We start from the raw sequence: 13969 nt of genomic DNA, 5'->3' as shown, positions 1-13969 counted from the left end.
TAGTTCGGATTTAAAAGGCCTCACTTTTTTGGTTTTAAATCATATACTATGCATATAATACTAGAACATAAATTGAAAACATACTACATGGATATGAGTCAGTAGGAGGAAAATATTTATCCTCATACTTTATCAAGTATGTTTATCAAGTATGTTTATCAAGTATGTTTATCAAACATTACACTTCCTAGTCCCTTAAATATTAGGATTGATTTGAAGAAAAAAAATTATTCTTCATTCCTGTATTTTCATAATCTATTAAGTAATTTCTAACAAATTAAAGAGAGTCCATCAAAATACTGAAATACTCACTTTTCTGTTCAGGCCCTAATTATTGGAGTCTTTAGTTTTACATATTTAGCATGTTTTTGCATAAAAAGAAATTCAGTTTTAGTTTTTTGACCAGGGCCTTTATAAAGCAAAATTATGAATGAAATGGATAGTTCACTATGTATACTCCTTTACAGATAAGTTTACACAGCTCTGATTCTCTCTCATTTAATCTGGCTTCAGAGTGTGTCCTTAATACAGACATAATCCTTATTCTCAAATAATGCTATTCATATACATCTTTGGCTATACATTTAGTTATTTTCTTAGAATTAGAACAGATTACTTGATCTTTGGATCCAAATGGAATTTTCTTCAATTTTTTTTTTTTTTTTTTGAGAGAGAGAGAGAGAGAGAGAGCAAGAGAACACACATGAATGAGAGAGCATGGGAGACGGAGAGGGAGAGAGAATCTTAAGCAGGCTCCATCCTCAGTGCAGAGCCCTGACTTGGGCTCACAACCCTGAGATCATGACCTGAGCTGAAATCAAGAGTTAGACATTTAACCTAAAAAGGCACCCAGGAGCCCCTTCTTCTCAAAATTTATTTTTTATTTCTATATTTTCAGGTTTACTAGTATGAAATTGCAAGTAGTCTCTGATCTTTTAAAAACTACTACATACCTTGACTGCACATTTCAATTTGGATTATTAGGATTGTTCCATTTTTTCTCAAGTTTATTAGAGGCTTTTCTCTATTTTTAATATCTTTCAACGTTTATTTATTTTTAAGAGAGAGAGAGAGCGAGAGAGAGAGCGCGCACGTGCGCGTGCGCGAGCGGGGGAGGGGCAGAGAGAGAGAGGGAGACAGAATCCGAAGCAGGCTCCAAGCTCTGACCTGTCAACACAGAGCCCCATGCAGGGCTTGAACTCACAAGCTGTGAGATCATGACCTGAGCTGAAGTTGCACTTAACCAACTGAGCCACCCATGTGCCCCAGAGAGGTTTTTCTCTTTTAAAATTTTCATTTTTATTCCTAAAGAACCAGTTCCTAGATTCAAACATCAGTTCTGCTCTTTTCTCCGTTTCTTTTATTATTATTAAAACCTTTTAAATTTCTAAGAGGTTGCTTTTCTTCCTTTATATGGTTTCTTATTCTGATTGTATGGCTCATTTATTTTTAATCTTAAGAAGATGAAGTCACCTTTTAAAAAAGAGCTTAGAGGGGTTTCTGTCAGTTCAGTGTCAGACTTTGGCTTAGGTCATGATCCTGCAGTTCGTGGGTTCAAGCCCACATCAGGCTCTGTGCTGACAGCTCAGAGTCTGGAGCCTGCTTCAGATTCTGTCTCCCTCTCTCTCTGCCCTCTCCTGCTTGTGCTCTCTCTCTCAAAAATAAACATAAAAATTTTTTTTTCTAAAAGAGCTTAGAACTCACAAGTTTTCATACGTACTTTCCTCCTTTTTCTTATCAATAGTCTATACTAGTTTTTATTTTGTCTTTGAATTTTTTTCCTCCCTTTAGGAGAGTTTTCATTAGTTGATTGGGAATTTTTTGGTATTAATTACACTGTGGTTAGAAAACATGACTGTTAAAATTTCCACTTTTTGAGAACTTTCAGATACAGCTGAATAATTCTTTAGAAAGTAGCAGGAATGTTTGAGCCCTACTTGTATGGTGCAAAGTTTAGTATGTAATGCTCATTTTATTTTTTAAGTTTATTTATTTTGAGAGAAAGAGAGAGAGCACGATTGAGGGAGGGACAGAGAGAGAGCACGAATAGGGGAGGGACAGAGAGGGAGGGAGAGAATACCAGGGAGGCTCCATGCTCAGCCCGATGTGGGGCTCGATCCCATGACCATGAGATCATGACCTGCACTAAAATCAAGTCGATGCCCAACAGACTGAGCACCCAGGCACCTCTGCAATGCTCATTTATTTTAAATCTCATTAATTATATCAGATACTATGCTATACTGTGTGCTATGTACTTGATAAAGTTTGTTATAGACAAACAGTTTTATGTATAAGTTCTATACTTCAAATTTATTTGCCTGTTTATCCTTGAGTTTAAATTTCTTTCATTTATTGCTGTGCTATTTTACACATGCTAATATATAACCTTTACGTGCTTAGTCATTTTGTTTGCTTGCTTGTTTTTATGAACAAGCTACTTTTATGAAGTAGCCTTCATGCCCAGCATGAAGCCCAGTGTGGGGCTTGAACTCATGACCCAGAGATGAAGACCTGAGCTGATCAAGAGTCAGATGCCTAACCAACTGAGCCACCCAGGCACCCTACAATTTTAGCTTTTATCAAAGAATTTGATCATTTACATTTGTTGTTATAGTTGATGTATTATTCTAGTTTTGTGTTTTTACTTTATGTTTTCTAATTTGGGAACTTCCTTTTCCTTTGATTTCTGTCTTTGCTCTTATCTTCTGGGGGTATTTGGATTATAGAAATCTTATAGAGATTTCCAATAGTGGTTTTTCTCATACCCATACATCCCTAATTATTATTTATCTCTGATTATTAAAACTAAAACACCTCCCCCAAACAAAACTCCCACTTCAATTAAAAAAAAAAAAGAAAAGAAAAAAAGGAAACTCTACCTTCTATGAAAGACAAGAAATTCAGAATGTTATTACTTTCTTTGCCCCTCCATCAATGATAGTTATCAAGTTTCTACTACTTTGTAATTCACCTCTCAATTAGATGGGCATAACCTTTGATTTCTACTTTTATTTCTATTAGTATGTTTGTTTTCTTAGAATCATAATTTTTAGGTTGGCTTTCCAATCTCTAACCTTCATATCTAGCATTATTTCTCCCAGTTTTTCTTATCTTTTTCCTTTCCATTTTGGAAGAGCTTTTCAAGTTTCTTTCTCATCACATACTTGATTTTTTATGTTTTATTTTTTAATTAATTAATTAATTTTTTTTAGTTTAGAGAGAGAATGTGAGCCAGGGAGAGGGGCAAAGAGAGAGAATCTTAAGTAGGTTTCATGCTCTGCTCAGAACCTGACACAGGGCTCATTCCCATGACTCTGGGATCATGACCTGAGCCGAAATCAAGCATCAGACATTCAACTGCTGAGCCACTGAGGCACCCTTGTGCTTGACTTATTTTTAATAATTTCTGCTCTCTATTGTTTCCCACATAGTTTTTGAAATCTCTGCTAATACATTCCTAGGCTCCCTTCTCCTCATTTCAGTTATTCTTCTGTGTCCCTAGCCTTACAATTGTAAACCAATTTTCCCCTTACAGATTCCTACTTACATTTCACAGAGGGTTAGTCATGTCCTTGAGCATATTTTTGAGAAGATTAGTAATATTACTTTCAAGTTTTCCTCTGAATCGTATAAAACGCAATTCTCTGCAATCTGTTTTTACATGGAGTCCTCAGAGCAAGTCATCCTTTCTCTTAGTTTGTAATTTTTCTTTATAGGCCCCAAATAGTTCTTCATGTTTTGTGGTTCTGAAGGAATCAATCAATCCAGGCACAGCTATTACCAACAACTTGGGTGGTAGATCATTCTTTATTTCATTGTCCCTTGGCTGTGGGTAGATGCCAGCTCATGAATTTAGATTTGGAGAGCCACCATATGAGTCTGCACTAGAATAATCTATAACGCTTAGATAGGTACACTTGCTATTTGGTCCAATTTTCTAAGCTGGAGAATCAAGAATAAATTTGTACTTTGTGCAGTGTACTCTTCAAAACAGGCATTATGTCTAATAATCTTCCTGCCTTTATCCTCTTCTCAAATGCTTTAAGTGACTATCTCAGGAGGACCCCCTCTCCTTTCCATTGTTTTGTATACTAGACATTCTATCTTTGAAGAGATACTGACATAAAAAAACTAATGGGGGCAGAGAAGTGAAAAAGAATATGCAACTCAGCTCTGAATGGTTCAGAGAATAACTTTCTGTTCAGTAGGGGGAATGTCACTTGTTTTTCTGGTCAGTAGTAGACAAAGGAAAGAAGTCAACTAATTTTTTTTTTCCCCTTCCTTCTCTCTTTGTGACCATTTGTATTGTTTAGATAGTGGAGCGTGAAGTCTGTAAAGTAATAATAAGTTTCTCAGTCCATCCCACTGATGTGATCTTTGATATATGGTTTTCTTTATCATTGTTATAAAGCGATCTCTAGTTTTTGTCTTTAATATCATCATTACAATTTAAATGGGAATCTGGAAGTACTTCTATTAGGTAGAGCTAATCTTCTATTTGTTTAAATTAAAAGTTTAAATTAAATTCAAATCTGAAGTTCTTTTTAAAATTTATTTATTTTTAATGTTTGTTTATTTTTGAGACAGGGAGAGAGACAGACAGAGCATGAGTGGGGGAGAGGCAGAAAGAGATGGAGACACAGAAACGGAAGCAGGCTCCAGGCTCTGAGCTGTCAGCACAGAGCCCAACACGGGGCTCAAACCCAAGAACCGAGATCATGATCTGAACTGAAGTCTGACGCTTAACCAACTGAGCCACCCAGAGGCCCTGAGCTGTCAGTACAGAGCCCAACGTGGGGCTCGAACTCACAGACTGCAAGATCATGACCTGAGCCAAAGTTGGATGCCCAACTGACTGAGCCACCCAGGTGCCCCTGAAGTTCTTTTTTTTAAAAAAAAAATAAATTTAAGAGACAGAGGGAGGAGCAGAGAGAGAGGGAGAGAGAGAATCCCAAGCAGGCTCTGCACTGTCAGCACAGAGCCCAATGCAGGGCTCAAACTCACAAACCGTGAGATCATGAGCTGAAATCAAGAGTTGGACACTCAAGCGACTGAGCCACCCAGGTGCCCCTAAATCTGAAGTTCTTATAAACAGAAGTCTAAGGAAGGCAGAAAGACTGAAGAATAGAGCAGCAAGAGGTCTAGACAGAATGGCTCTAAGGATGTCATTTCCTGTGAGTAAACTTTTCCTTTGCCTTCTCATGCTGAGGAAAGATGTAAGAATACAAAATATAAAAATTCATATAATTTATCAGTATAGCCTAAATAAGAAGCTTAATATTTTAATTAACACTGATAGAATTAAACCCAGAATCTATACTAGTCTCATACTAAGTAAAAAATATGACTAGCTCAGAAACCAAGAACTTAATATTGAATACCTAAAGAACTATATGATACACATTAGTTAAGTTTATAATCATTCTTCAGTATAAAATAATTATACTAGTGGTCTGGTTTAGTGTTTTCTAGCTAGGGGTATATCTCTTATGTGACACATTTTTCCCTCAAATTTTTTGTTGTAGTAAAACACACATAAAATCTATTATCTTAACCATTTCTTAGTGTACAATTCAGTGGCACTGAGTATATTCACATTGTTGTGAATTCATTCCATTCATCTCCAGAAACTTTTTATCTTGTAAAACTGAAGCTCTGTACCTATTAAACAGTAACTCCTGATTCTCCCCATCCTCCCAGCCCCTGGCAACCACCATTCTTTGTGTCTCTATGAATCTGATTACATTAGGTACTTCATGTAAGTAGAATCATACAGATGTCTTTTTGTGACTAACTTATTTCACTTAGCAAAAATGTCCTCAAGGTTCATCTGTGTTGTGCATGTATCAGAAGTTCCTTCTTTTTTTAAAGGTTGAATAAGACTCCACCATGTGTATACACTGAGTTTTGTTTATCCATTTATCCACTGAGGGACACTTGGATTGCTACTGCCTTTTTGGCTATTACAAATAATGTTGCCATGAACATGGGTGTACAAATATTTCTTTGGGACCCTGTGACCTGCTTTCAATTTCTCTTCATCTTTGACCACACTTGTTATTTTCTTTTCTTCATAGCAGTCATCCTAATAGGTCTGAGGTGATATTAGAGTTTTGATTTGCATTTCCCTGATGGTTAGTGATGTTCAGCATCTTTTTGTGTGCTTATTTGTTATTTGTATAACCTCTTTGGAGAAATTTCTATTCAAGTTCTTCGCTCATTTTAAAAATCATTTTGTTGTTGTTGATTTTTTGGAATTCTCCATATATTCTGGATATTAATCCCTTATGAGATAAATGATTTGCAAATATTTCCCCCATTCTCCTTTTAATTTCTGTTGGGAGTGTCTTTGTTGTTGTTGTTTGATGCACAAGATTTAAAAACTTTCATGAAGTCCAATTTGTCTACCCTTTCGTTTCTTTCCTGTGCTTTTGGTGTCATATCTAAGGAATCACTGCCAAATTCAGGACTGGGTAGCTTTTGCCTGATGTTTTCTTCTGAGAGTACTTACAGATTTAGCTCTTACATTTAGACGTTTGATCCATTTTGAGTTAATTCTTGTATATGAGATATTAGGTGAGCGGCCAACTCCATGCTTTTGCATGTGGATATCCAGTTTTCTCAGCACTAGTTACTGAAAAGACTATCCCATGACACATTGAAAATATGGACACCCACCACCGCTCGAAGGTCAGAATCTTGGCTAGTGAGATGCCAGCATCTTTAAAGAGCTCTACATACTTTGTATCATAATGATGGTATTGTCAAAAAACAGAAAATAATAAGTGTTAGGAAAAACATGGAGAAATGGGACTTGTGCACTATTAGTGGAAATGCACTTAGAAATGGTTAAGATGTCAAATTCTATGCTATGTGTATTTTGCCACAATTAAAAAAATTAAAATGGTTAAAATGATACAGTTAATGTTATTTATATTTACCCTCCCCCCACAAAAGAACTGTACAGGCAGAGATAATATGCTTCCTCAGTTTAGAAACACCGAGTTAAAAAGGACAATGGAAACAAATATTTTTAATATATACTTATTTGTGTTCAAAGATACCCAAATGTCTAGTTGACCTTATTATCTGGGAAAAATCAAGTAGCTAATCAAATAAACAGCCTGCTTGTTTGCTGTATTTGGTAGTCAACAACAAATAGAATGACTGATACATTACTTCTTTAAACTATCCCATCTAAAAATGAGAATTTTTCCCTCAAAATGGTAATTTAGAAAACATACAATATGCTTGAGAAGAAAAATAAACTATTAAAATGTAATAAAGTATGACCAAAAAGTCATAAATCTACAATTTCAGCACAAGTTGTTTGAAAGGTAATCCACAAAGAGCTATTTAAAAACTTTTCTACATAGCAGGACAGGAGTGGCATGATACAGTTTTCAGATCCCATCTAATGTCAGGTAATGTTTTTGTTTTGTTTTGTTTTGTTTTAATTTTTAAAATTTGTTTATTTTTTGAGAAAGAGAGAAAGAGAGAGAGAGCATGTGCACAAGCGGGGTAGGGGCAGAAAGGAAAGACAGAATCCACACCATCAGTACAGAGCCTGACACAGGGCTCAAATCTGCAAACTGTGAGATCATGACCTGAGCTGAGATCAAGAGTCGGACACTCAACTGACTGTACCACCCAGGCGCCCCTGTCGGGTTATGTTTTAATCTGAATTTACCCAAAGCTAAATATTTCTTCAATGTAAACTCTACAGTTAAAAGATTTTCATAAATTAATGATCCCTAGTTTCAAGGAATGAAAATACTAAAATACTCAAGAATAAGTCTGTATTCCAAATAGGTAACTTAGAAATAAATCTATTTGATATTCCTAATTCAGGAAAATTAAAAAAACATGTGAATACTGAAATTGACCCTAAGCAATTCCAAACCTGCTAAAATAGGAATTTAACTTCAATTTGCACCTTGAGTATTAAAACTTGGGCTGAGATTGATAAAGACTGTCAATTTTAGAGTTTCAATGGAGCACAAAATGAGAAAGAAAAAGCAGAGGAAGATTAGTGCAGTTGCTAAGAGGCAGATGTTAGGTGAGCAAGGAGCCACCATTCAGAGGTCAGGTGACCAGTGAAAGACTGGTTACAGGTATGTAGCCCCTGAAGCACATTTAGGATTTTGATAAAGTATGGGCAGAGATGCGCTTTGTATACTGGCTGTATGTATCATCTACGTATACAAACTATATATATATAATCCAGGAATTTGTAAAGAAGGAATTCAAGAGTAGAAGTCGGATGGAATGGGATAGGATGGGATGGGATCAGGACAAGATCTGAACCTGGCCATAAAGAATGTGAAGATAGTATAGGTGAGGTGGGAGTGGACAGAGATGAGGAGGAATGGAGAGTAGAGATGAAAAGCCTTAATCCCAGTGAAAATAAACACAGAAATCAAAATCTGAGTTTGCGGATACTGAAGACCCAGACAAATAAAACTAGAATTAGCAACAGATTCTAGCCAGATCTGACTGGATGACAGGGAAAAGAATTCAGACAATAACAGGATGGATGTGGCACACAACACCTACGGCAAGTTGCTAATCTGAGCAATCGAGGTAGGGGCACCTTTCTGGGAGTCTAGCTGAGACTATGAGAGGCCAGGGTATAGACATCCTTGCCAAGAATGTTCTTCACCTGAAGTCTGCAGGTTCTTGTTTATTTTGTAGCAATCTTGCTAAGGGTTTGGCATAACCCATTCTTCCCTTTCATTTCCTTAATCACTTCAACAGGGTGGGTGATCTCTAATGAGCATCTGGGGAACAATGACACCTACTGTTTGAGCTACTGTATCTGCAGTAATCCTGCCCATGAAATGGCAGCAAGTCAGATTTGTAGCCACTCTTTCTTTCCTTTGCAAAAAAAAAAAAAAAAATAAATAAATAAATAAAATAAAATAAAAATAAATAAATAAATAAATAAATAAAATAAAATTAAATTAAATAAAGTAAAATAGGACGAATGGTTCTGGTGGGTTAGGTTAGGTGCTGAAGAAGTGCTGAAATTTCAGAAGACAAAGTTCTTGTCTGAGAAGATATTTAATCTAGAATGAGATTATATGAATGCATGTCTATTTATAACAGTCCTACCTTACAAGAGAAAAAGCTGAGGATAAATGAAATGTATGGTAGACTAACATATGGTTCAGCCATGAGTGTTTACAATAGAGAACTGTAATCACAGAAACTGAAATTCTACAAGATGAAAAATGGAGCAAGGTCATGACTGAAATGGCCTCTCTGGTTCCCAGTTCCTGCATCCCACCTTCCTTCTTCCCCCAGCCACAGAAAGGTCCTAGAACCTCCATGAGTGGACTGCATGTCCTCTGCATGCTCTCCAGCTCTATCTATCCTCTGCCTCAGATACAGATTCTGTCTGCATTATACATAACGTACCGGGTCTCCACTCCAATAGCTGGATGTTTGTCTGATATCCTGCACCTGAGTTTCTTTATGGATCATCTATTTTCCTTCCTCTGAAACTGGAGCCCTGCATTGCCTTTATCTTCTGTTTTGATCCAGTCTTCCTAAAAACTGCCCACTCCCAGACCTACAGCCACTGAGTTTTGCCATTCTACCTCATGCTGGACCTTACAGAATAAACCACCAACTGGATCTCCTGCCACTGACCCGCTATTTCATTCCTGTCCCTCTGGCTGGCTGCCTGTGGCTGGATTTACTTCTGCTGAGTGCCCATCTCAGCTGATGTGCTCATCTCTTGTTTGGACCTTTCCTCTCTGTCTCTACCCCCTCCTCAAAAACAACAACAACAACAACAACAACCAGTTAACAATGTCAAAATATAATATACAGCACACAATATTCAACATTCCTAGTCAGGGAAGATATCATTTTGCAACTACCAGTCACTTTTTACTTTTCAAAGGCACAGTAAATATAATTTTGGGATTTTAAAGAGCCAATTTAGTTTTTCATCATGGTGACAAATCATTACGAAATTCCTAAGTCTTACAGTTAACTCCCCTTTCTGAGCACTGTAGGAATGAAATCTTAATAAAGTAGGAGGGAAAGGGAGACAAAGAAGCTACAGAAGTTTTAATATATTTAAAACATTTAAGCATTCATTTGTTCTTACTAAAGGTAGTGTCAAAAAAGTGCACTAATTTATAAATTAAATTAGCAGTGGACATGTTATGCTTCTAGTTCAAAAATCTGGAAGAGCTGTAATCATAGTTAACAATCATGTTTTCTGTCTTCCACTTGAATTCTGTATGCTAGAGTAACCCAAGAAAAGTTAATCTCAAACCAGCCATGCAAATAATTTGAAAACAAAACCAAAAAAACTCCCTCTAAACAGGTTCATGTGTTACTAATAGATTCTCCCTACTTCATGTCAAGTAGATAATAAAAAAAGTTAAATTAACTTGTATGAACCTAGTTCTTAAATAATTTCTAAGACTATCATATAATGTTATTCAGAAAAATAAACTACATTTGAGATTGGAATTTCAGGCCAAATAATAATTATTATTTCATTTGTGGTACAGCTCCACTTCGTTAAATTTTCAAAAGAGCGTCTGCTCATAACTTCCTTCTTCTGCAACTTTAGCTCTCCTGTAATGTGGGCTAGCGTGCACATTCATTCTTTTTTCCTACTTCTATAATATTTTAGTTTTTATGACATTTAACATTGAAAGGTCAAATAGCCTCAACCAAGAGTTGTGGTAAATACATTTTCTTTACATTCTTTTACTTTCATTTTGCAAGTATAGAATTTCTTTTTCAAGACTAAATAGTCTAAATAATTTTTAAAAATTATCACGCTAGAAGACATGGTTATGTCTCTTTAAGGACTTAAGACTTATAATTTCCATCTGCTTTTTAAAATGGTTAAAAAAAATAAAATTCAATACTATGTAACACATAGATTGATGTTGCCCAGAGGAATAAAAATAAGACATTCTGAGAACAGTTCTCATTAGTTGGCATGATCTAGTGCTTTGTCTTTTGTATTGTGTAAAATTTAATTTCCATTAATATATGATAATCATTTGTTTGATATTACTGTGCATATTTACATAATGAATACCAGAGTGACCACGTACTGGGCAACAACTTCCTCATGTGTTTAAGGTAATTGTATAGTTGAGGTAGCCTATGAAGTAGAATATGCTGATTTGATTGGCAGGAAACCAGAGTGAATCAAACGGACCACCATGTTGTCTCAAACTAAAACCTCAAATGTTCTCTCTTTTGCCACAAAGTGATTATGCAATATGTTTCAAGTTGCTGAAGGACAAAACAGTACTAAAAAGCAATCACTTGGCTAAGACTGAAGTCCTATGACACATTTCTGAACTATTGTTGGTTGAATTAAAGTCTAAATCTAACTCTGGGGCTATTACAACAAATCAGATTAAAAAATAAACTCTTTATCACACATCCTGACATTTCTTTTAAAAAAGTAGATTTCACAACTGAGGAAAGAGTTAACATCTACTTTGAATTCTGTAAATTTACCTGTTGTAATAGCTGTTATTCTGCCTCTGTAAGCTTTAGCAAATAGCCCTAAATTTCATCAACTCACTGAATACTTACTTTCACACTTAACATAGCCGAAGACTTTTTTCAGCCAATGAGCCTTGTGCTCACACCCCTCCCCCATCTGCATATATGTATAGAATAGAAATTTTTAAGACACAGGTAATGGCCTAATCATCAGGAGGTTTCTGAAATTAAAATGACTACCTTGGCATTTCTGGATTTAAAACAAAATATCTTAATCTTTTCAGCTGTGTTAATTTAAGATTTCTTAAACCAAAGAGAAGAAAAACACAGCATGAACAATATGATGAAGAGTTCTAATAAGCTTAGTTTGGCCATAGTGTAGAACATTCTATTGAAAAGCATTAAAATGGGCAAATAAACTCAAAGGAACCTCACCCCTCCTCCATTCCCTGTAACAGAACAACAAAAATAAAATAAATACCTCAAATAGAAAGGTGACATAGGTCTTTCATCCTCCTGCGAACTAAAAGGAAAATAAATTCTGAATTAATTTCTGTTAATATTTTAACATGTCAATTTTACTAAAATTCTGTTCTGCCTGTCAGAAATTTTATTTTGACACATTAGAGCTAATCTCACAAAGGAGCAAGGTTAATAAAACATACTCTACCTTGGACCTAGCCAAGGTCAATTACTTCTTCATGGGAGACCATCAAGAGAGGTTTCTTTCAAGATTAGCCTAAGGCAAAAGTAATTCACATCACACTTTCAAGAGGAAGCTTTTTACTACCTTATTTCTACAAGCCCAATCCAAGTTCTCTATATTATACATAAACTCTTAAAATGATTGCATACATACTCAATTACCTCAATAAAGTTAATTATAGCTCATTACCACAATGATGAAAGTAAGAAGCAGCCAACAAAATATCCCTGTTAAATGTGAGCCACTTCAGGAATGATGCCCTAGCAATGAGAGGCACATCAGTAAACAACACTCTTGAACTTTGTTTTTGACAGTTACTTTAAGTATTAATGAGTATGGATAACACGTAAGGACATAGATGAAATTATAGAAATAGTTGACATTATTCAAACAACATAGAAGCAATATAAAACTTAATGCAAAGGTATTTTTAAAAATGTAAAATATATACAATAGTTTTCCCTTTAATATGTGTTTTTCTTCTGATAAATGACTTCAAGGCAAAGAATGAGTCAGTCTCTCTCCCTTAGTGTCTGCTGGAGTGATCTTTGAACCTTTTTGATTATGCATTCATGAAATCTGCTTTTAAGCAGCCACTCCCCTCAATATATGACTAAGTATCTACCTCTATTAATTATGTGCATGAATTAAACAGATAAAAGTAGAAATAGAAACTGTTAAAATTAAAAAGAAGCTCTAAAATTTTCTCCTGTACTCCTATGGCTAATCTTGTATACCACATGGGGTGCACACCACCTTAGGGGAAGCAACTAGGTAATCTCAGCTTTCCCTCTCAGCTTATTTTTTATTTTCTTAAGCAACATTGATGAAAAAAGTTTGCTTCAGTTGGTAATATATTGGCAAAATCTTATGACAAAGTTATACTATAAAACACATACACACAAACACAGCTGTCCTCCAAAGGTCTTAACATTTTAGTTGAAAGACAGCACACAAACTAAGACATACTATTTCTCATTCTTTCATGATTTTGGTTTCCAATTTCATTACAGCTTAGCTGTTCTAATGTTTATGTTGCCAAAGATTTTAATGTTTGTGATCACTTGTGCCAATTCTTTCTAAGTGAAGGGTAAGTGATGCATCAGCTTTATTATGGACTCTAATGTGGGTGGATTGAGGGCAAAGCTTGTAGAGTCAGGCTGGGCAGCTGAAGAGTTAGAGGTAACATGTGGGAAATGTCCAGGTGTCTTGGGAAAGAAGCCACCTGGAGCTGTGCTATTACAAGAGGGGACTACTTGAAGCCAAACTGATACAAGGAGCTTACATATTAGCTTCAAAATATTCCTTGAAAGCACTTAACAAATTACAAAAAATGCTGGAATTGGGTTGTTCCCAAATCAAGGATTCATGATCAAGAAGTACTAATTATGAGCAACACTATGCAAAAAGGCTGCAACTAAAAATCCGTAATGGTTTTGTTATAGGAAAATTGCCTCCGTGTGTTATAAAATGGGCACCGTACTAAGTATTTTTTTGCTCAGAACAGATCCTGAACTCTAACATGTAACAAAATTGAATGAAAATTAACAAGGGTACGTTAGTGAAGATTTAATTAGCAATATGGTTGGTTTCCTTAGAATTTAGATGATTTAGATGGTGCAGAGTTCTAAACACAGCTGTTCACATGTTTTGGCTAATGTTTATTTTGTGTGTGTGCTAAATTTCTTCGTAGCAGAGGCAATCAAAATCAATCATTTCTGCCTTCACATTTTTTTCTGACATATTTATTCATTAACCAGGTGCCAC

The 13969-nt window shown here is 35.6% G+C and overlaps 1 protein-coding gene across 6 annotated transcripts in view; it reads right to left on the bottom strand.

Moving 5' to 3' along the window:
- FAM13A (family with sequence similarity 13 member A) overlaps positions 1–13969 on the bottom strand; it is a 355423-nt gene that overhangs the window by 78489 nt on the left and 262965 nt on the right. For all 6 annotated transcript variants that reach the window (XM_042984194.1, XM_042984193.1, XM_042984195.1 and 3 more), the window contains one exon: positions 11978–12019. In XM_042984194.1, the coding sequence (XP_042840128.1) occupies positions 11978–12019 (42 nt within the window). The remainder of the gene's footprint in view (positions 1–11977; positions 12020–13969) is intronic.

This window comes from Panthera tigris, chromosome B1 (genome assembly GCF_018350195.1).
Source record: "Panthera tigris isolate Pti1 chromosome B1, P.tigris_Pti1_mat1.1, whole genome shotgun sequence".
Taxonomy (NCBI): domain Eukaryota; kingdom Metazoa; phylum Chordata; class Mammalia; order Carnivora; family Felidae; genus Panthera; species Panthera tigris.
The sequence above is the reverse complement of the archived record's forward strand: the minus strand, read 5'-3'. Positions and strand labels throughout refer to the sequence as shown.